Source organism: Triplophysa rosa, linkage group LG17 (assembly GCF_024868665.1).
Source record: "Triplophysa rosa linkage group LG17, Trosa_1v2, whole genome shotgun sequence".
Lineage (NCBI taxonomy): Eukaryota > Metazoa > Chordata > Actinopteri > Cypriniformes > Nemacheilidae > Triplophysa > Triplophysa rosa.
The window spans coordinates 20671452-20698848 of record NC_079906.1 but is presented as its reverse complement, the minus strand read 5'-3'; the positions used below and the strand labels follow the sequence as shown (position 1 = coordinate 20698848).

The 27397-nt window shown below is 40.5% G+C and overlaps 2 protein-coding genes across 5 annotated transcripts in view; both read left to right on the top strand.

Moving 5' to 3' along the window:
• plxnb3 (plexin B3) overlaps positions 1–14402 on the top strand; it is a 56977-nt gene extending 42575 nt beyond the window's left edge. For all 4 annotated transcript variants that reach the window (XM_057355887.1, XM_057355884.1, XM_057355888.1 and 1 more), the window contains exons 10-35: positions 1182–1307; positions 1519–1635; positions 1848–1938; positions 2377–2543; positions 3206–3357; positions 3923–4189; positions 4275–4448; positions 4534–4678; positions 4875–5111; positions 5456–5614; positions 6326–6474; positions 6606–6706; positions 6901–7118; positions 7596–7774; positions 8265–8331; positions 8536–8682; positions 8760–8919; positions 9038–9141; positions 9246–9327; positions 9404–9570; positions 9665–9825; positions 9972–10119; positions 10330–10394; positions 10509–10584; positions 11032–11106; positions 11185–14402. In XM_057355887.1, the coding sequence (XP_057211870.1) occupies positions 1182–1307; positions 1519–1635; positions 1848–1938; positions 2377–2543; positions 3206–3357; positions 3923–4189; positions 4275–4448; positions 4534–4678; positions 4875–5111; positions 5456–5614; positions 6326–6474; positions 6606–6706; positions 6901–7118; positions 7596–7774; positions 8265–8331; positions 8536–8682; positions 8760–8919; positions 9038–9141; positions 9246–9327; positions 9404–9570; positions 9665–9825; positions 9972–10119; positions 10330–10394; positions 10509–10584; positions 11032–11106; positions 11185–11289 (3639 nt within the window). In that variant the 3' untranslated portion in view covers positions 11290–14402. The remainder of the gene's footprint in view (positions 1–1181; positions 1308–1518; positions 1636–1847; positions 1939–2376; positions 2544–3205; positions 3358–3922; positions 4190–4274; positions 4449–4533; positions 4679–4874; positions 5112–5455; positions 5615–6325; positions 6475–6605; positions 6707–6900; positions 7119–7595; positions 7775–8264; positions 8332–8535; positions 8683–8759; positions 8920–9037; positions 9142–9245; positions 9328–9403; positions 9571–9664; positions 9826–9971; positions 10120–10329; positions 10395–10508; positions 10585–11031; positions 11107–11184) is intronic.
• Positions 14403–14927: 525 nt separating this feature from the next.
• On the top strand, positions 14928–27288 carry srpk3 (SRSF protein kinase 3). Its single transcript, XM_057357093.1, has 16 exons — positions 14928–15011; positions 15441–15552; positions 16966–17354; positions 17551–17659; positions 17817–17904; positions 17980–18067; positions 20028–20134; positions 20344–20509; positions 21078–21103; positions 23871–24036; positions 24186–24392; positions 24475–24572; positions 24684–24791; positions 24967–25036; positions 25697–25789; positions 26560–27288. Exons 1-16 carry the CDS (start codon positions 14996–14998, stop codon positions 26742–26744), a joined length of 2028 nt encoding a protein of 675 aa, XP_057213076.1. The 5' UTR covers positions 14928–14995; the 3' UTR covers positions 26745–27288.
• The last annotated feature ends 109 nt before the right edge of the window (positions 27289–27397 follow it).

Below are 27397 nucleotides of genomic sequence, written 5' to 3'. Positions count from 1 at the left end.
GAAAAATGACACCACCAACCAAAAGAATTGAGGTTCCAGCATTGTATAACTGAATGTTTTTGGTTTAATTAAAATTCTAAGTTTAAGATTATACGTCTTTATATGGGGGGCCGCAAAGCGATGCACTTAACACAAAGGGGGCCTTACAACGAAAAAGTTTGAGAACCACTGGACTAAATGCACTGTAAGTCGCTTTGGATAAAAGCGTCTGCCAAATGCGTAAATGTAAATGTAATGTGTTAATAGTATCTGATTACAAAGATAGTTTTATGAACCTATGTAATTGAACAGGTGTTAATATTGTGGTAGCCCGGGGATGTCGTCTGGTACAGAAATGGATGTTCAAGAAACAGAAATATTAACTTCTGCATTGTTTTTCAGTTATGCTACACATACGATGCTATTTGGTTGGTTTGTTTGGTTTTTGTCCCACCCCGCACCGATCACAGAGGATCGACACCGCATTGTAATGAAACGTTGGACATTTTTTGGCAACTGGGAAAAAATGAGCACTTCACATGGAATAAGCTCTCATCGCCTCGCCAGCTGCTGCCATTTTTTTAAAAGCGTGGCGCTTGTATTTCCAACAAATATGCTGGTCTTAGGAAAAAAACGCTTTGGTGGACACAGCCCAACAGACTAATAGAACACCATAAAGTACCAGCTAGTCGAATAATGAGGTTGATGGGTTCATCTAGAGTTTTTTTTGTTTTTTAGTGCTGATGATTTGAATAGACTGCTAACACCGTGTTGTGCTTTAGCTTTCGGATATTTTGCACAGTAACATTTTTTGTCAATTAGTCTGTCAAAAAGTTGACAGACTAATATGCAAATTTGTCCTATGGTGTGACGGTAAAAAAAAACTAACAATGAAGATAAATCTCTTTTTTGCTCTTTATGATGTAAATGATAAATATAAGTAATGTTTAACAGTTTGTTTTCAAAATTTTCGTCAACTACCCATTTACTAAACCATAAGAGATTCACAATATTCTAAACACGGTAGGACAGATGTGGGCGAGCATTACCTGCATTCACTGTGCTGTATTTTACCTTTCTGTGTTTTTCTTATTTGCTCCTGTAAAGCTGCTTTGGAACAATGCACATTGTGAAAAGCGCTATATAAATAAAATTGAATTGAATTGAATTCAAATCCCGATATCTTATGTGTTTGTGTACAGGAGGAGTTAAAGCCCCGTGGATCTGACTCTTGCCCCTGCGTGTGGGCCCTGCAGAGCTCACCTCTGGTTCCTGTCGGCTTTGACACCGAGCTCTCTCTGCAGGGCAAAAACCTGGACATATTCGAGGTGATTATCATCTGCGGTTTGACCCTCCACACCTCATTTTGCACCTCAGTCAATACGCTGGCCTTGGTCATTTCATGTCCGTGCATTTAAAGAGGCCATTATTCTCAGGGTCTTGATGTGGGTGTTCATTTATGATAATGTGTGTGGAGGGTGAGGGGGTTGGAGACAGCCCGTGATTAGCGTGTGATATACGGTCTGATATTCCAAACAGGATGAGGAAGATTACAAGTGCGTGCTGGTCATCGAAGGCCAGGAGCTGCGGTTACCGGCCACGCTGGACCGCAGCGAAGAGACGGGGGCGCATGTGTTCAAGTGCGCTGCTCATCAGGTGATATTAATAGCATCCATTTATTCTGAGCTGCGTCGCATCACGCCACATCCGCAGCGGCTAATATAGACTTGCGTGTGACGTCTGCACTGATAATAGCTGTAATTTATGGCACAACACAGCAATCCAGATGTGGATTTGTTGATGGTGCCGCGTGTTATTTGTCGGTATGCACTTGGCTGATTACACATTGATTTTGTGTGTGTGTTTAGTTTCAGTTCTCAGGGAAGCAGTTTGAATATTCTGCCCTTGTATATCTGCAATGGGGCACGCAACGTATAGATTCAGCGCCACATCTTCGCCGTAAGTACAGTGACCTTTTCTACATGTTTAATTCATCATCAGACAAACATGATGGTCCAATAGAGGTGGTGAAAAAAAGAATCAGAATAACAGATGATGACGTTAAAGGGATAGCGCATCAAAAATGAGAATTCTTTCATCATTTACTTAGCCTCATGTCATTTCAAACATGAACACAAAATGTATTTTGAAGAACGTTAGTAACCAAATAACATTGGGACCCGTTGACTTCCATTGTATGAACACAAAACCACAAAGACATTTCTCAAAATATCGTCTTTTGTGTTCCACAAAAGAAAGAGTCACGTACACTTTTTTAACGACATGAGGGTGAATAAATGTCAACAGATTTTTTTTATTTGAATCAAGGTCTGTAAATAGCGCACACTTCTTTATCCTTTAACAGTGTTGTATCTGTTCTTTGTTTCCGTGTAACAGTGCAGCTGTACAACTGCGCAGTGGGGCAGTCCGACTGCAGTCAGTGTCACGCGGTTGCAGACAGTTACGGGTGTGTGTGGTGTGCTGATGAAGCACCTGGTTGTGTGTACAACCAATCGTGTGCCAGTGGAACGGTGGACACCTGTCCTCCCCCTCTTATTACACAGGTGTGCACACACACACACACGGTCCACCGTTTTGTTCCACATGTTTTGATCAGAAATGCGTCAGCACATGAAGTTCTGGTATAGCAACTATATAGTAACTTAGTTTCTCGCTAAACTTCAAATTGTAAGTTTTGCACTGAGATTTGTTTCATTGTTGTCAGTGATTCAAATGATCTGCAGAAGAACTTCACTGACTGTATCACATTGTTTTAATTTTCTCACATTGTTTTGAAAGATAAAAACAACAGTGACGTTTTTATGAATCTGAATCTGAAAATTCATTGCTTGAACATTATTAGTCATTGTGGTAAACTTGTTAAACTTGTTTTCTCTTTGAATTGTTTTTACCTACCCCATGACAAATAGTCTTGATTGTTTTAACATTTTATTACATTTTTCTATAACCAAGCTGCAGTATCTTATGTCTGTTTGCTTCTAAAGTAAATCCATCTTGTTTTCTCATCTGTGTTGTAAGTCAATAAAATAACTGCTGGCCCTGTATTCTGTAAACCAGTTAGTCAGAAATATTTAGCCCATAGCGAGAGTTCATGGGCCCTTTTCTAAAAGTTGAATTAGAAAACTGAATTAAAGCTTGAGTTGATTTTCATTGATCGCAGTAATAAATGTTTCTCAAGACTTGGTTTGTGTATTGGTGTGGTCAGGTCGAACCGCTGACCGGGCCACTGGAGGGCGGCATTCTGCTGACGATCCAGGGTTCGAATCTCGGCCAGAGCTTCCAGGACATCCAGGCCGGAGTGACGGTGGCAGGGGTCCCATGCAGGCCTCTCCTCGAGGCTTACCGCATTTCCACAAGGTACAGTACCAGCATCACACCTAACATCCCTCTTCTCTGTTTCTTAAAGGGATGGTTCACCCAAAAATGAAAATCCTCTCATGAATTACTCAACCTCAAGTTGTTCCAAACCTGTCTACATTTCTTTTGTTCTCTTAAACACAAAGAAAGTTGTTTAGAAAAATGTTAGCAACTCAGATTTCTGCAGCACCATTGACTACCATGGTAGACAAATTTTTAAATGGTAGTCAAATGTGCCCCAGATCTGTTTGTTTTCCTAAATTCTTCAAAGTATCTCATTTTGTGTTCCACAGAACCAAAAAAATGATACAATAATTGTTTCTACTATAGTAGTCAATGATGTCCCAGAAACCTCAGATGCTTACATTCTTCCAAATATCTTTCTTTAAAGAAATTTAGTCAGGTTTGGAACAACTTGAGGGTGAGAATTTCAATTTTTGCGTGAACGATCCCTTTAAGTGACTGCGTTTTTGGTGCGATAAATAATCAGACATTTGTCAGGATGACAGATTACTGTGTGATTGCATTTCAAAACCATTGCATTTTTTCTTCTAACGTGTTTCAGCATCGTGTGTGAGCTGCTGGCGAGCCCAAACGTGTCCGCTGGACCGGTCGTCATCACAGTGAGAGGCTCAGAAAGGGGAGAATCCCAGCAGACGTTCTCATATCAGGACCCACGGCTGAGCAGGATTGTGCCTGACAGGGGACCTTTAGCGGGAGGCACGATACTCACCATTCATGGGTCTCAACTGCTGACGGGACAGAGAACGGAACAAAGAAGCGATGAAATCACAGGCCTCCAAGCTTTCGTGGGCTCACAGCCCTGTCGCATGTAAGCGTCGATGGTGTCTTGAATTAAAAAGTTAGTCGCATCTCGGATCACATTCGTTTGATTCGTGTCGTGTTTTTTTTCGTAGAGATGGAGTGAGTGACACTTGGCTGATCTGTCGAACCAGTCACTCAAACCAAACTGGAAAAGTGCCAGTCAAGGTGATATTTGGAAAGGCAGAGAGGATTGTGGGCAGTGTCCTTTTCGGTTATATGGAAGACCCGGTTATTACTGATGCGACCCCTACGGAGAGTTTCTACGGGTCTGTTCATTGCTCAGAAAGTCATTCGTTCTACATCTACATTACGAGACTGTGTTCCTCAAACATTGTTTGTGTCTGAATGCAGGGGGGGACGTGCTGTATGTGTGACTGGACAAAACCTGAACGTCGTCCAGCAGCCGAAGATGTCGGTCTCTTTTGAGCCGAGACACGCTTCTGAAGTCAGAAAACGCAGATATAGTCACGTCTCCGTCAGGAGTCCCCTGATAACGGTAAAACACATTTCACACGTATAACCAGCTTTACTTATCAAACGCCACGTTCATGTACAAAATCAATGCATACAGGGTCTCGCAGAGGCTCAAATATTTCTTGTAAATGAAGTATATTTGTACTCCCTCACTCTCAAAGCTCATGAAAGAGAATGTTTTTGGAAATTCAATGCTGGACGTTTATCTGTGTCTTTAGAGACAGGAGCTGTGCACCAATGTTACCTCGGAGCGGATGATTTGCAGGACCCCCTCCGTGCCGCCGGACTCGCGGATCACGCGAGTGTGGTTTGAGATGGACAACGTGCACATCGACTTCAAAACCATCAAGAACAAAGAATTCGTATACCACCCAAACCCAGAGTTATTCCAGCTGAACAGCGAGGCTCCGGGAACAGCCATTCGCTTCAAACCCGGCGGAGTCCTGGCAGTGGAGGTGCGTTATATCTAGATAATAAAAATGAACTAGAGTAGATCGATTTGAGGATGCGCGATTGAATGCTGATGTATTTGGAGGTGTTTTTATACTAGAACGTTTGGAATGAACCGTTCGTAAACAACCTGCGCCATTGAACCGCTACTGATGACGAATCGTGTGATTCGGATACAGATGCTTTGTTGACTGAATTTGCTAAAATGACTTTTGATTTGTATCAGTTCAGATCAAATAAGAATATTTGAACCCAGATTTAGTGAGATATGAACTCGGGGTTTAGACTGAGCAATCGAGACAATATAAGTGTTGCTGTATGACTGAGTGTGTGTTATGTCTTTGTGAAGGGGAAGGGTTTGACACTCGCCATGAGCAGAGAAGAAGTCCGGGCTCGGCTGGGGATTGAAGAGTGTGACGTAAAGACGTTGGATAACACCCATCTGTACTGCGAACCGCCCGAGGTGCAGCCGCTTGCTCTGGATGATGACGACCAACCCAGACTCAAAGTTAGTGGTCACGTCAAATGGCCTCAACTGGAGAGTTTATTAATTATCCGTGTGGTTAAGTAATCGTAACATTTGGCAATTCGTTTATACACTTTAAGGGAGTTTGTGTATAGACGGTTTTATCGGACGCACATGCCTGGCCTGAAGTTAATTTCCGGTCTGTGTTTGTTGATCAGTCTGGCTAGTGGCTAATAATATAACTATTTATATATATATATTAATTAAACAATTTGTATATTAATTTAGTTAAATCAACAATTTGTTGAATGGGTCGTGTAACTTTGTCACATTGAGTTTAGCCAAGTAACGGTTCTTGTACTGGTAACCCAAAATAACTCTGACGCTAGGCATACTTATATCTAGCTAGCCAATTATTTATTTAGCTTGTTTTCAGAAATAATCTGCAGGGACTATGGAGTTGTAGGGTCACATCACATTCAAACCAGATAAATCAAGAGTTTAAACTTCGTTCTAAGAAAAAAGCAAAACGCTGCCCAGAGCTAGCAAACAGCCAATCGGAAAACATTAAATCGTTAATATGCAGTGAGCGTTTGGACCAATGAGATGCGTCAAAAAATGGTTTAGTCATTTGGTAAATGGATTAACACGTCAAATTAACTTCTTGGCGCTTTATTGTGTCATCTGGTTTAAACGTGGTGTGTGTGTCTTTATTTGCCAATCAGAGACGATGTTCCTATGGGTTTCTTTTAGGTTTTAATGGGGAAAATAGAGTTCGATTTGGGCCCAGTTGAATACGACAACGATTTGCACTCTCCGGTGCCTCTGGCCGCTCAGATCGGACTGGCAGCGGGGGCAGCGGTGGTCGTCCTCATCGTGTTGGTCATTATTCTCATGTACAGGTAGAGTGAATTCACACGGCCGTCGTCATGACGATGAGTCCGTGAACTCTAATCCAGCATTCAGAAGGATTCTAATGCCATCCATTTATACCTGACCCTTCGTGTTTCCTCTCGCTCTCGGGTTTATACAGGAGGAAGAGTAAGCAGGCTTTGAGAGACTATAAAAAGGTTCTCGTGCAGCTGGAGACTCTGGAAATAAATGTCGGCGATCAATGCAGAAAAGAGTTCACTGGTATGTCAGCACTGCTTTTTTATCTTTGTATATAATACCTTTGTTACGTGTAAAGCGATTTTTATTACTGTAAAGTAATACTACTACTATTAATTCTGTATATATGATAAGTAATATAAATTCAACATAGCACAAGACACTTAATGTCATTTCTGTATTTTGCAGCATAATCACCAGTTAATTTTCCTTTCCAGATCTAATGACCGAGATGATGGATCTGAGCAGTGACGTCGGCGGTCCAGGCATCCCATTTCTGGATTACCGTACATACGCAGAGCGCGTTTTCTTCCCCGGCCAGAAGGGGGCGCCACTGAGTAAGAATCTGGACCTGCCCGACTCTCGCAGACAGACCGTACAACAGGGACTGGGCCAGCTGAATAACCTGCTCAACAACAGACTCTTCCTCATACGGGTCAGTGAAACGCTTTCAGAGTTTTGCCGGCGCTATCTTACTGTTGAGAGAAAAAAGACAAATGAAATTACAATGTTTACGCCAGAGGCGTGTTCCACACATCAGCGGCTGATGCGAGTGGGTTTTTTGTAGCCATTATTTCACCTCAAAGAGTAAACAAAAGATGAAACCGTAAGCAAATGTAATATTCATTTCACATCCAACGCAGCTGGATGCTTTTTTAGTGCAGAAGGTGTTTGAGGTTTTGGAAAATCTCGCTTTCTCGATGTTGGAGTTTAAACTGCCAAACAATGCGGCAGACGTGTGAAATATGATGTTGTACCTCGACATCTTAAATATTTATCCAGAGCTGCAGTCTGTTCTTCGCAGACACATTCCGCATGCTGTGTTTTGAAAGCTCGGGCGGTTTGATGGAAATTGGTCAAACTAGTCGACTCGAGCGTGTGAGATGAGAAAGTTCTCTCGGTGTTTCTGCAGTTCATTCACACGCTGGAAGCGCAGCAGAGTTTCTCCCAGAGGGACAGAGGTTACGTGGCATCTCTTCTCACGATGGCTCTCCATGATAAGTTGGAATACTTCACGGATGTCATGAAGACTCTGCTGGGAGATCTGGTGCAGCAATACGTGGCCAAGAATCCAAAACTGATGCTGCGCAGGTACAGTTTATAAAAACACTACGTTTCTCTCAAAAATGAAAATTCTGTCTTCATTTACTCGCCCTCGAGTTGTTCCAAGTCTGTATAAATGTCTTTGTTGCGATGAACACAGAGAAAGATATTTGGAAGAATGTATGTAGCAGTTCTTGGCCACCATTGACTACCATAGTAGAAAAAATGACCCAGTGTCCCAGAACTGTTTGCTTTCCTACATTCTTCAAAATATCTTCTTTTGTGTTCAACAGAACAAAGATTTTGAATTTATAAAGCAATATTTCCTACTATGGTAGTCAATGGTGTCCCAGAACTGCTTGGTTACAAGCATTCTTCCAAATATCTTACTCCGTGCTCATCGGAACCAAGACATTTATACAGATTTGAAACGACTCGAGGGCGAGTAAATGATGACAGAACTTTTATTCTTGGGTGAAATGTCGTTTTAATATTCCTGATCTGATGGAATGAAATGTTCTCTGAAACAATGTTCCAGGACTGAGACGGTCGTGGAGAAGATGCTCACCAACTGGATGTCCATCTGCCTGTACTCTTTTCTCAAGGTATCACATCACGTGATGGTTCACATCTTGACACGTAACATCTATAATGTCACATTTGCTGGGAGTTTGGAGCCAAAGAACTGGCATACGCTTGTGACGCACATCAAATGAATTCTCAAATTATGATTTTGATTATGATTATTGAATTGAATGGCTGAACATTGGTGTGTTATCAAATTGCTTTGCATGTGTTTGTTCGCGTAGGAGGTTGCCGGCGAGCCTCTCTACAAGTTATACAGAGCTATTAAATACCAGGTGGATAAAGGACCCGTGGATGCAGTGACGGGCAAAGCCAAGCGCACGCTCAACGACAGCCATCTGTTCAGAGAGGATATAGACTACTGCTCACTGGTGGGTCTCAGTAATGCCTCCATCTCGGCGCCTGCCGCCGGAAACACTTTTCGTTTATCGAGAGCTTTGTGTTTTAGACTCTGACAGTGCTGGTGAAGAGTGGTGTGGAGGTCCAGCCCTGCCCTGTGAAAGTACTGGACACTGACACCATCACGCAGGTTAAAGATAAAATCTTGGACCAGATTTACAAAGGCGTTCCATACTCCCAGAGACCAGCTGCTGACTCGTTGGATCTCGGTACGGCGAATATTTCGTTTTTTATGTGGGGAACGTGACATTCAAAACGATCTCTGAGCTTTTTTTTTATCATTTGCTCGATTGTTGTGACTTTTAACACGGCTTGTTTTACTTTTAGAGTGGCGGTCAGGTCAGGCGGGTCACCTGACTCTTTCTGATGACGATGTCACAGCCATCGTTCAGGGTCGCTGGAAACGAATCAACACTTTACAGCACTACAAGGTACCGTGTGTACCGTGACATTTCCGAATGCATTTCCAGAACTGAATCGTTGACTGGTTTGATTTGATTCTTCTGGTCGAGCATTTTTCTTCTTGTGTTGTCAGGTGCCCGACGAGGCCACGGTGGCTCTCATCCCTCGTTCCCAGAGTTCTCTTGGAGTGAAGCAGGTCTATCAGACAGGAGAGAGTAAGTCCAAAACAATTTGGCCCATCGGCGACTTTTTCCAGTTCATTACCGTAACCTCTTCTGCCAACCGCTTTAGAAACGCCTATGCTGGAGGGCGAGGAAGAGGAGGGTCTTCGACTGTGGCATCTAGTGAAGCCGAGCGAAGACCCCGAGATCCCCAAACACAGGAAGAGCAGCATGAGAGAGAGAGAGCGGGCAAAAGCCATCCCTGAGATCTACCTGACACGACTGCTTTCAATGAAGGTACGACACACTGCGATTGAGCTTGAGAAAGACCCAGTCTGCTGACTGTCTGTATGATTGACAGCTCATGTTTGTTATAAATGCGTTTCTTCAGGGCACCTTGCAGAAGTTTGTGGATGACGTGTTCGTAGCCATACTGAGCACCAAACGGCCTCCACCGATTGCCGTCAGATTCTTCTTTGACTTTCTGGACGACATGGCAGAGAAACACGGTATTGACGACCCAGAGACGGTGCACATCTGGAAGACAAACAGGTCAGCAGAACCGCCAGTATCACTTGGATCTACAAAACGTGTGTTTGAGATTTGTTGAAATGATGATGCGGATTAAGAAAATGTTTTGTTTTTATTCATTGGTCAGAACACTTTTTCCTAAGCACCCTTGTCTTCTCCACCTTCAGTTTACCTCTGCGTTTCTGGGTGAACATCTTGAAGAATCCTCAGTTCGTCTTTGACGTGCAGGTGACAGATAGCGTCGACGCTGTCCTCTCCGTTATCGCGCAGACCTTCATTGATTCCTGCACTACATCTGAGCACAAAGTGGGCCGGGTCAGTACAGCAATTAACCTCATGACCGCTCCAGCTGTGACCTCATTATGAGCGACTCGTGCAAGTGTGTGTGTGCGTGCGTGCGTGCGTGCGTGCGTGCGTGCGTGCGTGCGTGCGTGCGTGCGTGTGGAAATAGGAAAAGAAAGTGTGGTCAATCCAGAGACCCTATGAATGTATTCAAGATCTTATTGCTGTTTCTCTGTCCTTCAGGATTCGCCTGTAAATAAGTTGTTGTACGCCAGAGAAATTCCACGATACAAGCAGCTGGTGGAGAGGTGAGAAAGCATTGTGCATCAAAGCAAAACATTTGTATTACGCATCAAAGTCAAATAAATCACAATCTATCATCACCTTGTATATTTTATATTAACGCGTCACGTATTTTGCAGGTACTACGGTGATATTCACAACGCTGTGTCCGGTTGTTACCAAGAAATGAACTCCACTCTCACAGAGCTGTCAGGGGTGAGCACTCGGACTGTTTTTTACCTTTCTCGTCATTTTAGAAGTAAAGCGTAATGGTAAACTGGAAGCAATTTTAGCTGGATGGATGTTATAATGAAAACGATTTTGAGCTATTTTTAAACAAACTCATTTGCGGCAGGGCCATGTTCATTTACAAGGTCTGATATACCTTTTTTTACATTTGATTTACATTTGCTTGTAATACCAAGAATCATTATGTGTCGCCTGTCATGTCCATGCCAGCTCAAATGCATGCTGTTTGTAAATATTGTGCTAAATGTCAAAATAAATGTCGATTTTTTTAACCATTCTGTATAATGAAAATAATTCCGATTTATGTAACAAGTGGATTACTATCGCTCATAGTTGAGGTTCGTTATAATTTGCCACAGACATGAATATCGTCTGATATTTTAAAACTGACTTATTTCATTCATGTGTTTGTAGAGCTTCGCGTCAGAGATGAACAGTTTGGTGGCTTTGCATGAGCTGTACAAGTATATCAACAAATATTACGATCAGGTCAGTGCGTGAATCATTCACGTTTTACTGTTGTGTTAAATTTCTGTATTTCTCGTATAACTGGATGTTTGTGTGTAGATCATCATGTCTCTGGAAGAAGATGCAGCGGGTCAAAAGATGCAGTTGGCGTATCGGCTCCAGCAGGTCGCCGCACTGGTGGAGAACAAAGTCACTGACCTTTAGGCCTTGACCTCTAGGCTCATGAATAATCACATCTGAGAATCCGATCAATGCTTTTTCTTAAGTATTGACTGATCAGTCAACTGCAAACTCCTCCCTGTGTGCTTCCACAACCTTTCACATTCTGCAAATTCTTCAAAAGGGAACAGGAAGTGATGTAAATGTCACTTCCTTTTAATTAAACTATCAGAGATGGAACGTTTTTTTAGACTGGGGCTTTGGACTGCCGGAAGTAGTATCGACTGAATGAAAGTGTGTGTGTGCGCTTGTTTGTTAACGTGGTGTTTTATCGGCTGAAAGGAGCTGCCGAATATGTGAAGTTTACTTGATTCAAACTTTCTGACCCCAAGTCTATTTTCATGATGCTACCGAGCTCTCACATACGTTGTGACTAGCTGAGACATTTTCTACCGTTCTTCTGTTCAAGCGATCAAATCCACGGTATTGATTTCACAGACTGCCACATGAAGACCTCCGTTCAAGCATTACAATCATGTCGGCCTCTGTTTACTGGTTTTTCTGTGTAAAGTATTTTGTTTCGGAAATGTTCATCTTAATCCGTGTTCTTTCATTTTCAAATCTCAAGACTCAAAACTGTCCATGGCCGTGTGGTATTGACCTTCTATAACTAACGTTTTCACATTAGTATTGCAGATCAAAGTACTATATACAAAGTATTATATCTGCAACTTTTACATGGAGCATTGTAGAGTTGTAATGTCTTCGTGCGCAAGTGCCACGAGTTAAAAGAGCACAAAAGTTGTCTTGCACGCCGTTGTGTAGCTTTATGTGTGCATGCAAAAAAATGACTGATCACAATTTTTGGTTTTCGGCTGTTGTTGGAATCTCAAATGTTTAGATTTTCACACACGGAGATGAAAATGCTTAAATAGTGTGACCTTTGGGACTGAAATTCTGGTTTGTAGCACTATATTTATTCTCACGTCAGGGTGCCTGCATCTATACGGTTTCCCAAATGGGTAAATCTGATAGACGTGCCCAGGTCCCATTTCACAGAAGAAATCGTCTTTTGAATTAAGAAAAGGGCATATTAAGAACCATTTTTTACTGAAATGAGAATGGAACGCAATGCAAAAAATCCGTAGTAATACTCAAGATAAGCCTAATTATATCCTAGATATATTTTTCATTTCTCTTGATTTTGAAATATGACAGAGACATGTTCTTGACAGGGTTTGTGAGATTCTTGTAACGTCTGCTCGGTATTCAATAGCACAAGAGAGAAGAGCGCGGCTGTAAGACACAATGCCACGCATTATGTGACTTAAATTAAATTCAGACGCGCAGCTGGGATGTGCAGCAAATATTGAAAGGAAACTGGGACAGTTTGTATCGTTGGCTTTTAGGTTGAAAAGCGAAGAGATCTTAATTGCGTTTCGCCCCGTTTCAGTGATTTGAAAAGCAGACTTTGGATTGAGAGATGTGTAAATCGTACACTGAATAGATACTAACTTATTATATTGTAAATATTGCTTATTTATACACCAATGCCAAATGTGCCTTCTTTGTTACGTTTTATAAAGTCTGCCAATTCAAGTGCACATGCTTGACGTTACTTGCCAAATGGAGAAGTTGATGAACTTGCGGGCACAGCTGTTGCCTGTAGATTTGTGGAGATCAGGGTCAAATCTGGAGATGAATAGTGCCGTGTCGTTGGGCGACAGCATGTGTGTCTCAGGATCACAGGGCTCAGATTCAGGACAAAGCGCTCTTATGTAGCCGGATTCATTTTTACTTCACCACACTGATCTGTTCTCACCTTGACGTGTCAAAGGTGATGATGTAAATTGTAATTATTTTAGCATTTTGACATTAAACTGTGTTTTGTGAACCTTTTCTGCTTGTTAAATTTGCTCACAAACTGTGTTTGCCCGAAGCACTTTGTGTTTACATGTTGGCTGACCCATAATGTTTTTTATCGCTTGATTGAATTGAGAGATATATTTCAACACCAGTCTCTTTATGTATAGAAATGGGGGGATGTTTTTTCTCATTTATCTTTAAAAGGGTCTCTGCTAAACCCCTGATTGTTACTTTATATGGTTTAGATGCTATCCGGACATCTATATCAAATGTATTTCTCTGATCCTGCATTTATTTATGGGATTCTGAGCTTATTAAGCTTCATCATACTAATGTATGCACGGGGTTGTGTTTTTAAAACGGTAAACAATAACTAAGCGTATTCATTTGCTTATCCTATGTGTGTTTATTGGGCTGTTGAATGTGTTTGGCCTCTTGATGTGTTTTGTTGAGGATTATGGACCGATGCATGCTTGAGATTTGATTGGATTTTTTGATTGGTGTGGTTTACGGAAGGTTTGCTCCACAGACTGCATTATGAGTGCATGAGTCTCATAAACACAAGTGTAGCCCTCCGTGTCTGTCTGCGAATGGCGCACGCGCGGCGTGTGTGTGCGTGCGTGCGTGCGTGAGCGTTTGTAAGTATTAGTTCTGCTTTTGTAGATGATGGTGAGGTTTTTGGTAAATCTCCTGTTGTTACACTCATTTCTCTGAGAGAAAGCAGAGAGACTGCTTAACCCAGCGAAACGACGTTTTTTTTGTACAGACTACAACAATTTACTGTTTGACCTGTCATGTGAAGTACTGCTTTTTATCTTTGCAGATATACAATTAAGCCCATTGTGTGAAGGATCGTGGGTGTGAATAAAGCACCGGGTTTTACACAACTTTTTATACAGGGGTAAAAAAATACTGTATATGATAATTTTCTAATGAAGTTGGGCTTAAAAGAGAACTTAGACCCAAGACTTACTCTTTTGTATTTGTATTGTGTATAGTTTGCTAACAATTGTGTATATGTGATTGTACATATTGTCAAGAGAACATGTTCTTTTTCTTTCTTTTTTTTCAACTTGGATAGATTTGCTCTCTACATTGAGGAGAAATTGGGAGCCAATTTGAAACGTTAAAATGAGTGAAATGGAAATTTGTATCTGGAAAAAATAAAGCTATAATTTTAACAATGAAGACAATTGTGTTTTAATTTTGTGCCTTTGTTGACAGTGCACCCACATTTTTGCTTTCCAAAAAAAGAATAGACGCTTGTGTTGTTTAGCAAGTGAACTTGCGAGAGACCTAGATTTGATCAGTTTTACTCGAGGTTAATACATTTTTGGTTGTGTCTCGGTCTACACTGTCAAAAATAAAGATGCTTCTTCACAATGCCATAGAAGTCAAGGTTATCTTTATTTTCCCCCAAGGTGCAAATTACTTTTACAGCCAGCAGTAATAACAACAAAATATAAAGCTGGTGTCAAACTCATTACATTTTGGGCAAATAAACCAAGTATGATTGCTTGCTGAGCACAGCCTGACATGTTTGTTAAAAAGCAGATTTTTGCCAATAAAGCAAAATTCATTAATGCATCAATTTCCGGCTTCAAAAAATGCAAATCTGCGTAACGGTATCATATTGTAGTAATTTTAATGGTTTGGGGAATACGTACGAATACGTAGCATTAATTAAAGATCATTCTTTATTATATATTAGAATAAACTGTTCGCCTAATATATAAACAAATATGTATACACATATTCATAATATGTATCGCATATAACTTTTTTTATGAGCCATAGAGCCACACACGGGCTGCTGTCAGTACGGCCGCAGCGCGCATGCGCAGAACTTACTTGCGTTAACGTGCGTGCGGTGACAGCTGTCCCGATGATATCAATGAACGGTGAGAATGTTTTTTTATTCAAATACAACCAAACAACCGTGAACATGTTCATATCCCTGGATGAATTATGCGTGTTGAGTATAAACAAAACTGTGTCGTCTCGTCAGGCGGTTTAAATGACGCTTGTTTTGATAACTGGAGCCCGTGTTAGCGTTTGAGCTAAGCGCGAGCACGCTCACAGAAGCTCATTTTTTGATTCACACTGATTTGTTGTTTCGTTTGAAGTATTTAATGGGTCATTGATGAATGCATGACTTTAATACGTTCATATAGCCTGCTGTCGGAATAAAACCTCGATGTGTTCATGCATGTTGTTGGATTGCCCTCCATTACGTTATTTGCGTGTATATATAGTGACTGGGGGTGGGGGTGCGTTTGCTGGAACGCCGTGTCTAAATGTATTATAATGTAATATATTCTCTCTGATAGTAACCACCAGTAATAACAGCCTTCCTCAGCACAATCACGGCAAAAAACCCAAGAAGAAGAATAAGAAGCACCGTAGAGGGGCAGCAGTGGGGGTCTCTGGTTTGGAGCTGGGGTGAGTGCGTCTGACTGGGCAGGATCCAGATCTGAGTTGCTGCTAAAAATACAAAGGAGGGTGGCCATGGGAGTCACTTCTTCAGATAGACATATTGACTCATGGCCCTCCCTCTCTGCACATGCATGTCGAGCTTATTTGAACACATCCGTGAAAACAATGTGAAAAATACACTTATTGTATAATGTTGTGATGCTGAGAGGTTGTTGCGTGTTAAAGTGATAGTTCACCCTAAATTAAAATTACCCTCATGTCATTTAAAAGCGGTGCATGACTCGTTTTTTTCTGCAGAACACAAAAGAAGATATTTTGAAGAATGTCTCTTTTGTTTTGTATCTATACAATGGAAGTCAAGGATGGGGGTCCAATGTTGTTTGGTTACCGTCATTTTTCATAATATCTTCTTTTGTGTTCGGCAGAAGAAAGAAAGTCATACAGGTTTGGAATGACATTAGGGTGAGAAAAAGATTACAGAATTTTTGGGTGAACTATCCCGTCTACTATCAAACAATATGGTCTCCTATTTTATATCCATGCAGCACACACTAAATGTTTCTGGTTAGTTTAAATAAGAAACATTTACAGTTTACACAAAATTAAAACCGTACATTATGTATTTGTGGTAAATGATAACAGGTCAATACAACATTTCAGAAGTATGCAAATGTGTAGAGCAGATGTACAGTATACTGTACGTGCTAGTATCATATTCTAAGAAGAAATTATATTTACACTAGCTGCTTACATTACATTTTATGTCACGTAAAACAGAACAAGAAATGACACGCATTTCAATGGTGTGCTTACATTATGCGCAATAGTTATTCATGTCAATCATTGATGCGCGGTTGTTTATTATTAATAAATAAATACACTGGTCAGGCTGGTTAATACACAGCGGCTTTACATTAAGACTGTATGTTGATAGCATAGACTGTCATTCCAAACCTGTATGACTTTCTTCTGCAGAACACAAAAGAAGATATTTTGAAGAACGTTGGTAACCAAACAACACTGGTCCCCATTGACTTCCATTGTATGGACACAAAACCACTGACACATTTCTCAAAATATCTTCTTTTGTGTTCCAGTGAAGAAAGAGTCATATGCAGGAGGTTTTGACTGACCCGAAGGTGAATAAATATGAAAGAATTTTAGTTTTGGGAGAACTATCCCTTGAAGCCATAGGACCTGATACCACAACTGGAGACGTCTCATAAAAAAAACTGCTCATTTATTATTTATGGTCATCTGCAATACTTGATTATAAATAGTAACATGCTATACCTCATGACTACATTTGTGCTAGACTACACATATGTCATACGTAACATTTCGTTAAGGGTTGAACTGTTGATGTAATCAAGTCACTGTGACGTGTAAACGTTTTCGTTTTTATTTATTGCCCTACAGACCCCAGATCCCGTCCGATGAACTGTGCCACATTCTCACCATTCACAGATCCGCCACACCTCCAGATTCGCCACCGACGCCCCCGTTAAACCTCTCCCAGAGCCCCCCAGACCTCCAGCCTCCGGCCCCCCTCCCACAAGATGTTTCCATACCAGTGGTTTCGTCACCCTGCACAGTCTCATCCGCAGGAACATTTTCAACTCCCATCGCACATTCACCTGGCCTACCTTCAATTCTCTCCACAACTCCTCCCACTCCACAAGCCCCGTCCAATCAGACAACGCCACCGCAGGCTTTGAGCCCTCCCCCTCCAGAGTTTTCCCCGCCGCCGGCTGAATTACTCGGGTCAGATGATGAGGAACAAGAGAATCCGTCAGATTACTGTAAAGGTATGATTTACATCAAAAAAGGATGTTGAGGGTTGGGAGGATTTTGCGGTTGATGTTTTTTATTGTTTTGCGAGGAATGTCTCCCTGCTCCCTATCTCTACTCCAAATGTCATAGATTTTATAACTCGGCAGTATTATAGTCTGGTTAAATAACTTGGTTTTAGGTTTATATAATCTGGTTTCCTCTCTCTTTTAGGAGGGTATTATCCCGTGAAGATTGGAGATCTGTTTAACGGCAGATATCACGTGGTCAGAAAACTGGGCTGGGGTCATTTCTCTACTGTATGGCTGTGTTGGGATCTACAGTGAGTACTTTACATGTCAGAATCTGTTTTAATCTTAATCTCAGAGATTAAACTGCTGTCCTGGGACTAGATGTAGCTCCAAACATGATGCCAAGATGTCAGATTATGCGTATGAATGAGCTGTCCTCAGTGTTTGATGATTTTGGTCTGTTTGTAGACGGAAACGATTTGTTGCACTTAAAGTGGTGAAAAGCGCCCAGCACTACACAGAAACAGCTCTGGATGAGATTAAACTACTGAAATGTGTAAGTGTGAGAATCTGATCCATGAAAACGCGTTGAAGGCAATGATATGCATCTTAGAGCGATGTTTTATTTCAGGTGAGAGACAGTGACCCCACAGACACTAAACGTGAGAGGATAGTTCAGCTCATCGATGATTTTAAAATCTCTGGCGTCAACGGTGTTCGTATCCTTTGTGACATCATTCTAGTGCCTTTTTACTTTATAAATGTCCCTGTCGCTTTGTGGATGGTTTATGACTGCATGTTATTTAAAATCTAAATCTAAAAAAAAAAAAAAAAATCTAAATCTTATTTTACAAAAAAAATTGGTTTTCATTAGGGCTGTCAAGCGATTAATTGCGATTAATCGCATCCAGAATAAGTTTGTGTTTGCCTCATTTATGAAACACGAGTAGAACAAATCTTTGTGTAAATGGTTTGTAAAGTCATTCTAACGTAAATTTTCTGATTCATTCAAATGTTCGTATTTTCAAAATGTTGGTTTTTTGAAAAGCTCCATACCACGTGTAAATGGTGCGTAAAACCGCACGTAACGTTCTGTAATCTTTCAGACAAACTGATGACACTGCATTTTGCTGCACTGTGTATCATAATGATATTTCACAAGTTTTTTTGCCCTGTCTTTTATTATTTTTTACTTTTTAACTTTGGGTAAAACGCAGAGCTCTGTGCTTTTTTACACAGCCGTCCAATCACAGTGGAGAAGAGGCGGGACAAACGCGACATTGGCCAACCATCGTACACAACAATGGAGAAGTTAATATTATTACAGAATTTTCATATTCAGTAATATTCTTCAAAATAAGATACTAGCAACAAGTAGGATAACTTTTGCGGATGATATTTCAAATCACAGCAACCAACGCATCTCCGGAATAACGTGAAGTGCCTCCAAAGCGTTCTCAAGAGCCACCAGTGGGTTATTTTCAGAAGAGCACCAGGTATTATTTCAGCTGGCTAAAAAGCTTTTGTAGACACGGTTTAATTGATTAATTTATTGGTAAGCATATACTATTAGTCTCTTATGCATTTATGCAATATAATGTAGCCAAACCAGAGAATGAAGTCTAGAGGATTCCAGCATTCCGAGATACGTAATTTACGTAGCTGTAATTCATAGGCGGGCATTATGCTAATTGTGAATGAGCGAACATGCGCGCCCTGTTTAGGAATAATTGGAATTCATTAACATTCGCAGATTTTACTACGAAATCTGACGTTTACGAAGTATTTGTGAATTCGGAGGAAAGTTTTCGTGTAGGTCTTTTTTACGCGCAAATTACTCGGAATTTAATATTTACGAATGTTTCATGAATGAGGCCCAATGTTTGTCTGTGTACTGTGCATGATAATTTTGTATTTATAGTACACATACAAATATTTAGATGTATTTATTTTAGGGCTGCGAAACGATTAATTGCGATTAATCGCATCCAGAATTAAGGTTTGTGTTTACAGTACATAATGTATGTCTGTGGTACTGTGCATATTCATTTTGTATTTATAAAAACATACACACACACATGCATATATTTAGAAGAAAGAGTAAGAAATGATTTATATATCATTTAAATTATTGGTCAATATAAGTATGTAAATACATGAAAATATTTCCTTAATATGTTTACGTGTATGTGTTTATAAGTACCAAATTAATATGCACAGTACACAGACATATATTATGTCAACACAAACATTTATTCTGCATGCGATTAATTTCAATTTACAATAATGTACTGTATATTATATTTACATGTTTATTAAATAAATGCATGTATTTGTACTATAAATACAAAATTATCCTGCACAGTACACGGACCTATATTATGTAAAAACAAACTTTTATTCTGGATGCGATTAATCGATTGACAGCCCTAGTTGTCATGAAGCACGTTAGAATATACAAGTGTAACACTCAACGGCTCTGATGTAACTTTTTTAACAATTCAATCAAATACATAGTCTCCCCATCCTACAATATTTATTTTGCATTGTATTCAATTCGCTTTTATCTAATACACATTAGGTCAATTTAATTTTCATTCATGCAATCATGTGTCGGTTTACTTTTAAAGCAGCATGTGTGTTTGAGCTCTTTCTGTCCTTGACTCTCTGATATGTCAGATGTGTGTATGGTACTGGAGGTGCTCGGGCACCAGCTTCTCAAATGGATCATTAAGTCCAACTACATGGGTTTGCCTCTCATCTGTGTGAAGAGCATTCTCAGACAGGCGAGTCTCATATACAGTCCCATTTATTCCGTGTCTTAAACCCAATGAAAGCTCCGCATGAATTAGATATGTTGACTAGATTATGCTTCAGCCTTTAAACATGTTTTGAAATTCTTTTGCACTTGAACACACGTCTGCATAAAGCAGCGTTTCGATGTTTCTTGAGATATGATTCGGACCTCATTGTTCCTTTTTTCTCTCTCCTCCAGGTCCTTGAGGGTTTGGATTACTTGCACACGAAGTGCAAGATCATCCATACAGATATAAAGCCAGAGAACATCCTGCTGGATGTGAATGAGGTGTACGTGAGACGGCTGGCGGCCGAAGCCACGTTATGGCAGAAGGCTGGAGCTCCGCCCCCTTCCGGTTCCTCCGGTACGTCTATAAGATTCAGTTCTTTATTGCCGGTCGTGTGACTCAAGTCAGGCTAATTTAAGACTTATCTTTGCTTACATAACAGATGCATTACAACATAGACAATATTGAAAGTGTGTGGAGTATATAATGTGTGGAGAAGTGGCAGAATCCAGGGATACCCAAAATATCATACATCATACGTTTTATTCCCATATACAAATGTTAATCCAAAAATTGCAATAGTGTATTCTTTGGAAAGTATCTTTAGTTTGCTGAAGGAAATTGAACCTCAATGCGTGATGACATGCTTTTGCAATAGTCATAGACATATGCTAGTTGAACAAGATAAAATTGTGCATCTGTTGAGTTTGCGTAGAAATGTGCTGTTGAATGGATGTGCATGCTGTGGTCATTTCTCCTCTGCTTCTGGTGAATATGAAGCCCATCATTTCTCATTCCTTTGCTGTTGTCCGTTTGGCTTCTAACCGTGTCCTATCTTTTCTTTCTCTGTTTTCGTTGGTAACTATTGTAATTATTATCATGGTCTTCTGTCCTTTCCCTCTTTTCTCTTCTGTTCTGACGGCAGTTAGCACCGCCCCCAGGGAAAAACAGGTACGTTGAGAGCTGTGCCTGCTGAAATACAGAGAGGATGTAGTATTGTCCTGGTGAAATGACACATGTGCCTGCTGACCCCTAACTCACCCCCGCCCCTTTAGATATAAGGGCATGAAGGACTGGGAAAGGTGCCGGATGTACACGGCTGAGACCAGATCCACTGATGTGGGGAAAGCGGTCATTTCACATATAAAATGGGCTTTTATTTTTCTGGGGATTGTTTGATTTTGTCTGGTGCTGATAAATATTTTTTATGGCTGATTTAATGAACACATAAACACGGAGTGTATGAGCTACATACGCAGAGAAATCATTTACATATATGCTTTTGCAGACGCTTTACTTGCAGTGCATTCAATTTGATTTCTTTTTCTTCTTTCTTCACCCCATCAGTGGATTTGGTCTCAAGGCTCTGTGCCGCCCCACACATGTGCTGATTTTACACTGTGAATTCTTTACTAACATCATAAGACCTTGTTAAAGGATTTTGCATGCTGGGGAATCAAACAAGCTCCTCCTTCTGCCTGTTATTTCCCCTGTGAAAGAAAAGTTGAACGTGACGTTCTTGAGAGTACAGTAGTTAGTAGACGTCTGCTGTTAGCTTTTCTCAGACAGGAACGTGTTCCCTGTGTCCTGCTTTTATTTCAGACACCTCCTCGTGGTTGAGTGCGATTTCAGGAATTACGGTCACTTTTTTCCTCTCTCCTGAATATAAATGAGATGAATGACATAAAAGCAGGACTGTCTCTGTAATTGGAAAAATGAAAAAGACATCTGAGAAATATTTTCTTTGAAGGCTGGTATATGAGATATGAATGGTGTCGTGGTTCACTTAGCCTTATTATGTTAACGTGTTATCGTATTTTAAGTTGATAACTGCTAATGTGCCTAATGATCTGCAGTATCTTATTCATCTTCATCTTTACTTTATTATGTCTTACTTTGATGTAGTTTCTCTTAATAATTGTTATTTTTCTCTGCGTTATGTTTTGCTCTTCACCTGTAAAAGTTCCGAGATGTTCTAGCAATGGCTTATTAATGATTTGCGTGTTCATCTATGTAGACATATGTACCTGTTTTGAAGGTGCTGTGTGTAATTTTTAGGGATGCACTGAATGTTTGGCAACCGAAAATATGAATAGATATGAAAGCGTCTTTATAAGTGTTTTGTTATAGGGGTACAGAATACAGTACATTCTTTCAGCAGTCTGCTATAGGCCTAATATAGGCTATTCAAGAAGGGAGAGGGCTCAAAGTTTTTTTTATTAACTTGTTTTGCTCAATTTTATTTTAAACTATATTGTATTATATTGAAAGCAAGACAAAATATTAAAAGCTTTTTGACCATTCAGTTTATGCAATAGGGAAAAAATTGGCTTAAATAAATAGAAGAAATACGAAAAGCCATGTTCGGTGTTCAGTATTCGGCATTCGGCCAAGTGTTTCATTTTTATTCGGCCAAGAATTTTCATTTCGGTGCATCCCTAGTCATTTTAGAAGGATCTATTGACAGATATATGCAATATAATATACATAACCATGTCTTCGGAGGGTTATAAAAGACCTTAGGTAATGAAGAAGAAGAAATGTTTTTATTATCTTAGAATGAAAGAGAACATCTTAGTTCTGTGTCAGCCTCCGTAGTGCTTCAAAAGGGAGGGGTGGAGTGAGCCGTTGGTTGCAATTTGCAACGTCACCACTAGATGCCGCTAAATTTCCTACACTGTGACTGGACCTTTTAAATGTGCAAGCAGTAACCTCACTAGAGGAACGAAAGATGTTATTGGTCATTGCTCTTTACGTGTTCAAGACTTCAGCGTTTATAAATGTCAAGGTTTAGAAGTTTGCTCTTATTTGATGTACAGTAACGGGAGCACAACACTTGTAATACAGTCCTGTACCTCTAATAAATATATATCAACCCCAGGAGGTGTCATTTATAACTCTCAGCACTGCTTCTACAGACAGTGCCAGACGCTCATGAGTTAATGAGGTCAGTACAGTCCAGTCCAGTAAGCTTTATAGTAGGGCGGACGGGTCACGGCTCCATCCAACAACAGAGCTGCCATCCCAAAATAGTCCCAGAGCTGGAAATGGCGCAGCAGTGTCAGATAACCCCCTCTGCAGAATTCTGTTTGTGCTGCGTCATTGTACACTTAGCGATGATCTGAAAATGACTGGTTGAGGGGTTTACAGCTTGAACTATAAACCTTACAGTTACGCCACACCAACCTTATTCTCTAATAGTTTCTGTAAGAGCGCGTCAAACGAAACTGCGTTTTCTGTGGGTGGCTTGTCCACGTAAACCTCACTGCCATGATGCTAGGGTGCTGTAGGTGGTTGCCAGGGTGTTGCTAAGCAGGAATCTCAACAAGATTCTGGCCTTCAGACATGGCACAGGTCCTCTCTTCAAGTCTGTGCGATGTTTAAATAATGAAAGTGATCTTTAGAAACGTCCTCGATAAGCATGTTTTAATAAGGTGTCATATATGCCTAATGTAAAATCAACGCAGGACCAATTTTTGCACTAATATCAGGCGCGCTTGTCTTGGCAAACGCCACAGTAACAACACCTTAAAATCCTCCCGCAGTTCATGAGATGAGTTTGTTCACTAAACTTAATGAGAGTCATATTTGCACGTGTTGATCTGGCGTCCTGCGAGCGAGAGGTGTTACGGATCTGCAGTTTGGTTTTGTAGTTTTTTAGTTCAGCACTTTGAAACTGTAACTCGCTGTTTCCACTTGTGTGTGTGTGTGTGTCTAGATGGGTAAGTTGTCAAAGAATAAGAAGAAGAAGTTGAAGAGGAAGGCAAAGCGGCAGCAGCGTCTGCTGGACGAGAGACTGCTGGATCTTCAGAGGATGGAGGAGCTGGACGGAGCGCTCTGGAGACTCGGCGAGGATGCAAAAGAGGACGAAGAAAACACACAGAGTAAGCAGAATTGCGTGATGTTTCTGTACTTATTTTATGATGACGAGAAGATGGCCAGTCACAGGCTGATGAGATGCACTTTCTCTATACCTTCTGGTGTTCAAATGTTGAGGCAACCTCCAGAAATGATGTTTCTCTGTGTGTTGCAGTGAACGGTAATGGTCCGTGTAAAGGCAGTCCAGAGTCGGGCTCATCGTGGCTGGAGGAGAGCTGTAATGGCTGTGGACCGCTGGATTTCTCCAGTTCCGGTTCTGCTCTGTCGGGCATGTCTGGATCCCTCCTGTCTGCTACCTCCGAGTCGGCTGTGTCCGCTCTGTCGGGATACTCCACAGAACGCTCGCTGCTCTCGCCCAACTGTACGTGAACTTCTAAAAGCAAGAGGAAAAAAGCTGCTGTGAGTTGAGCCTTACTTTATCGTCTTCGCTGTTTTTTTCCCAGCGTTCTCTGCTGCTGATTTCTTGGTGAATCCTCTAGACCCTCAGAACGCGGACAAGATACACATTAAGATTGCAGATCTTGGCAACGCATGCTGGGTGGTAAGCAACATCTCATTCCCTGCTTGTAAAATAACAAGCTCTGAAATATTTACACACGTTTGAATTATTAAAAAAAGCTGTGTTAATGCCGGGAAATGTCTTCTCTCTCAGCACAAGCACTTTACAGAGGACATCCAGACTCGTCAGTACCGAGCTCTGGAGGTGCTGATCGGCGCAGAATACGGACCCCCTGCTGACATATGGAGCACTGGGTGTATGGTACGAACTCATTCATCTCTAATCAGCATTCATCAAACTAACCCTCTGCAACCATTGCAACCGCTGTTACTTGTTTTGTTTTGTTTTGTTTTGTTTTGTTTTGTCATATCCGTATCTGCACAATTCTGTTTACTCTAAAGGTGCCAGTTCATATGTTGTGATTGTTTCTCGACAGGCGTTCGAGTTGGCGACCGGTGATTATCTGTTTGAGCCTCATTCAGGAGAGGACTACACTAGAGATGAAGGTCAGAGATCTTGGCTTGTAAAGCGATGAAATGAATTTGACATTAGAGAGATGACAGATAGGATAGCCAAAATAAAGTCAATATCGTTCTGCCTTTTTGGAGCTTTCAGATATAAAAAAGACATATAAACTGTTGTCAAGATAAAATAATTTGACAATTCAGTCTAGTAAAATTGTTATTATATGATGACAAACATATTCTGCGTTCCTAGTATGAGATTTAAGTTTGAAGTCATTTTATACACTGTAAAAAAAGTTTATCATGTGACATGTGCTTAAATAATTGAGGTCATTTTACTTGATTTATTCACGGAATATTGCGTTAAAAATACGCTTTAAAGTACCTACAAATATTTTGTGTAATATTGTTACCATAAATTTTAAGTAAATATCCATGTCTTTATTACAGTGTTTTAAATAAATAAAGTAAATACATTTTATATTTTTACTGTATTGTCAAAGTTGACAAGCACTTTTGAATACTTTTTATTGGTTAGATATTTGCAAAACCAAGTGACGGATATAAAAAGATGACCAATGATAATGATTTACGGCAAAAAATAAAATCACAAAATATGCAGATACGAGTTTTCAGAAGGACAGCAGCGATATTTATAATGATTATTCACAGAAGTGTGTCAAATCGTTTCCTTTTTTCTAGATCACATAGCTCACGTCATTGAGCTGTTGGGCACCATTCCTCCACATTTCGCCCTCTCAGGCAGATACTCCAGAGAATATTTCAACCGCAGAGGTGAGATTTACTGAAATAAACAGTCTGACATTATACATTTATGATATTAAGTCACAGACTTGAAGGCTTCAGTTGAAATTGCGCTGAGAGTTTTGTTCCCGTCCTGTTCAAACAGCAGGTAAACAGGGTGGCATGAATATTGTGAACAGAAGCAGGATTGCACATCCCTGAACTTTTGATTTAATTACTGGCATTTGCTGGTTTCCTTCAAGTCAAAAACATGTTGTTTGTCGTGTTAAAGCAACTTAAAGCTGTAAAGGCCATCAAACCTTCAGAGATTGTCATAGAGAGAGCACACAACACTTTTATGAGCGCAGCGGTTATTCTAACACAGTTTTCCAGTGCCATAATGATATGTCAGGATATTATTAGCTCAGCGCAGCCGCGAAGAAGATCAGCCCATTAGCAAAGTGTCTGCGTTTGGTTACTAATCCGCTGAGAAATGTGGACGAAACACTCTTGAGCAGCAGGACTGTTGAAATGGTGTCATATATAATTATAGTTCTCATCTGTTTTTTCTCTTCTTCTCCAACATCAAGCCTGGGTTTATCCGTTTTAACTTCAGTGATAAGATGTTTAAATGGCCACACTTCAAATTGAATTAGTTAATTCAGTTTTTTTCTGTGGCGAATCACCAAATACTCTGACCATATTCATCATTCTCCTTTTACTTTCATGCAGCACCGAGCTCATTTTTTACTCTACTGGAAAATAGGCCAGTTGTGCCGTCCTTGACTTTACATGAGTTTGATTTGTGTGTGTTTGTGTAGGTGAGCTGCGACACATCGCCAACCTGAAGCCTTGGGCACTGTTCGAGGTCTTACTGGAGAAGTACGAGTGGCCACTGGATCAGGCGGCGCAGTTCAGCGACTTTTTGCTCACCATGCTTGAGTTCTTACCAGAAAACCGCGCTACTGCGGCCAAGTGTCTACAGCACCCCTGGATGAATTCCTAACCCTCTCCCGTAAAACACATTTTCACTGCATTTGTGCGGTCTGCATCCTTTAAGTCACTTCCGTTACAGGTCTACAGCCGTACACGTCCAACTTTAAGAGCAAACGCTCGAAGATGGCGAGTATTTTGAGCACACACACTTAGCTAGAACCTCAAACTTTTGGTTTTATACATATATACAGTATATATATATATATATATATATATATATTTAATGAGGCTTTGGACTTTGTTCATGATGGGGTAAAATGTAATCTGTCAGATGTTTTTATTGTGTTGTCATCTAATCGTGTAGAAGGGTCACATATTTATGTTAAAATAGTGCCTTGACATGCCATCTGCAAAAACAGAAAAACGAAAAGAAAAAAAAACACCCTCACCTTTTTATATTTGTCTGCCAATATGTGTGAGGAATGCTTGTTGTTTGTGAACATGCAGAACTCTGTATGAATACTTGATTGAATTCAATAAAGACTTGAGATCTTAAACCCTGTACCGAAGAATAAAGAACCACTATGAACCACAGATGTGACGTCAGATTATTTGGTCTCACCATAATATACTATAGCAACGCTAAATGTGTCAATATTTAAATACATAAATGTATATGTAAAAAGAAGGTTACTTTTAATATTTCAGCTATACGTAAAACTT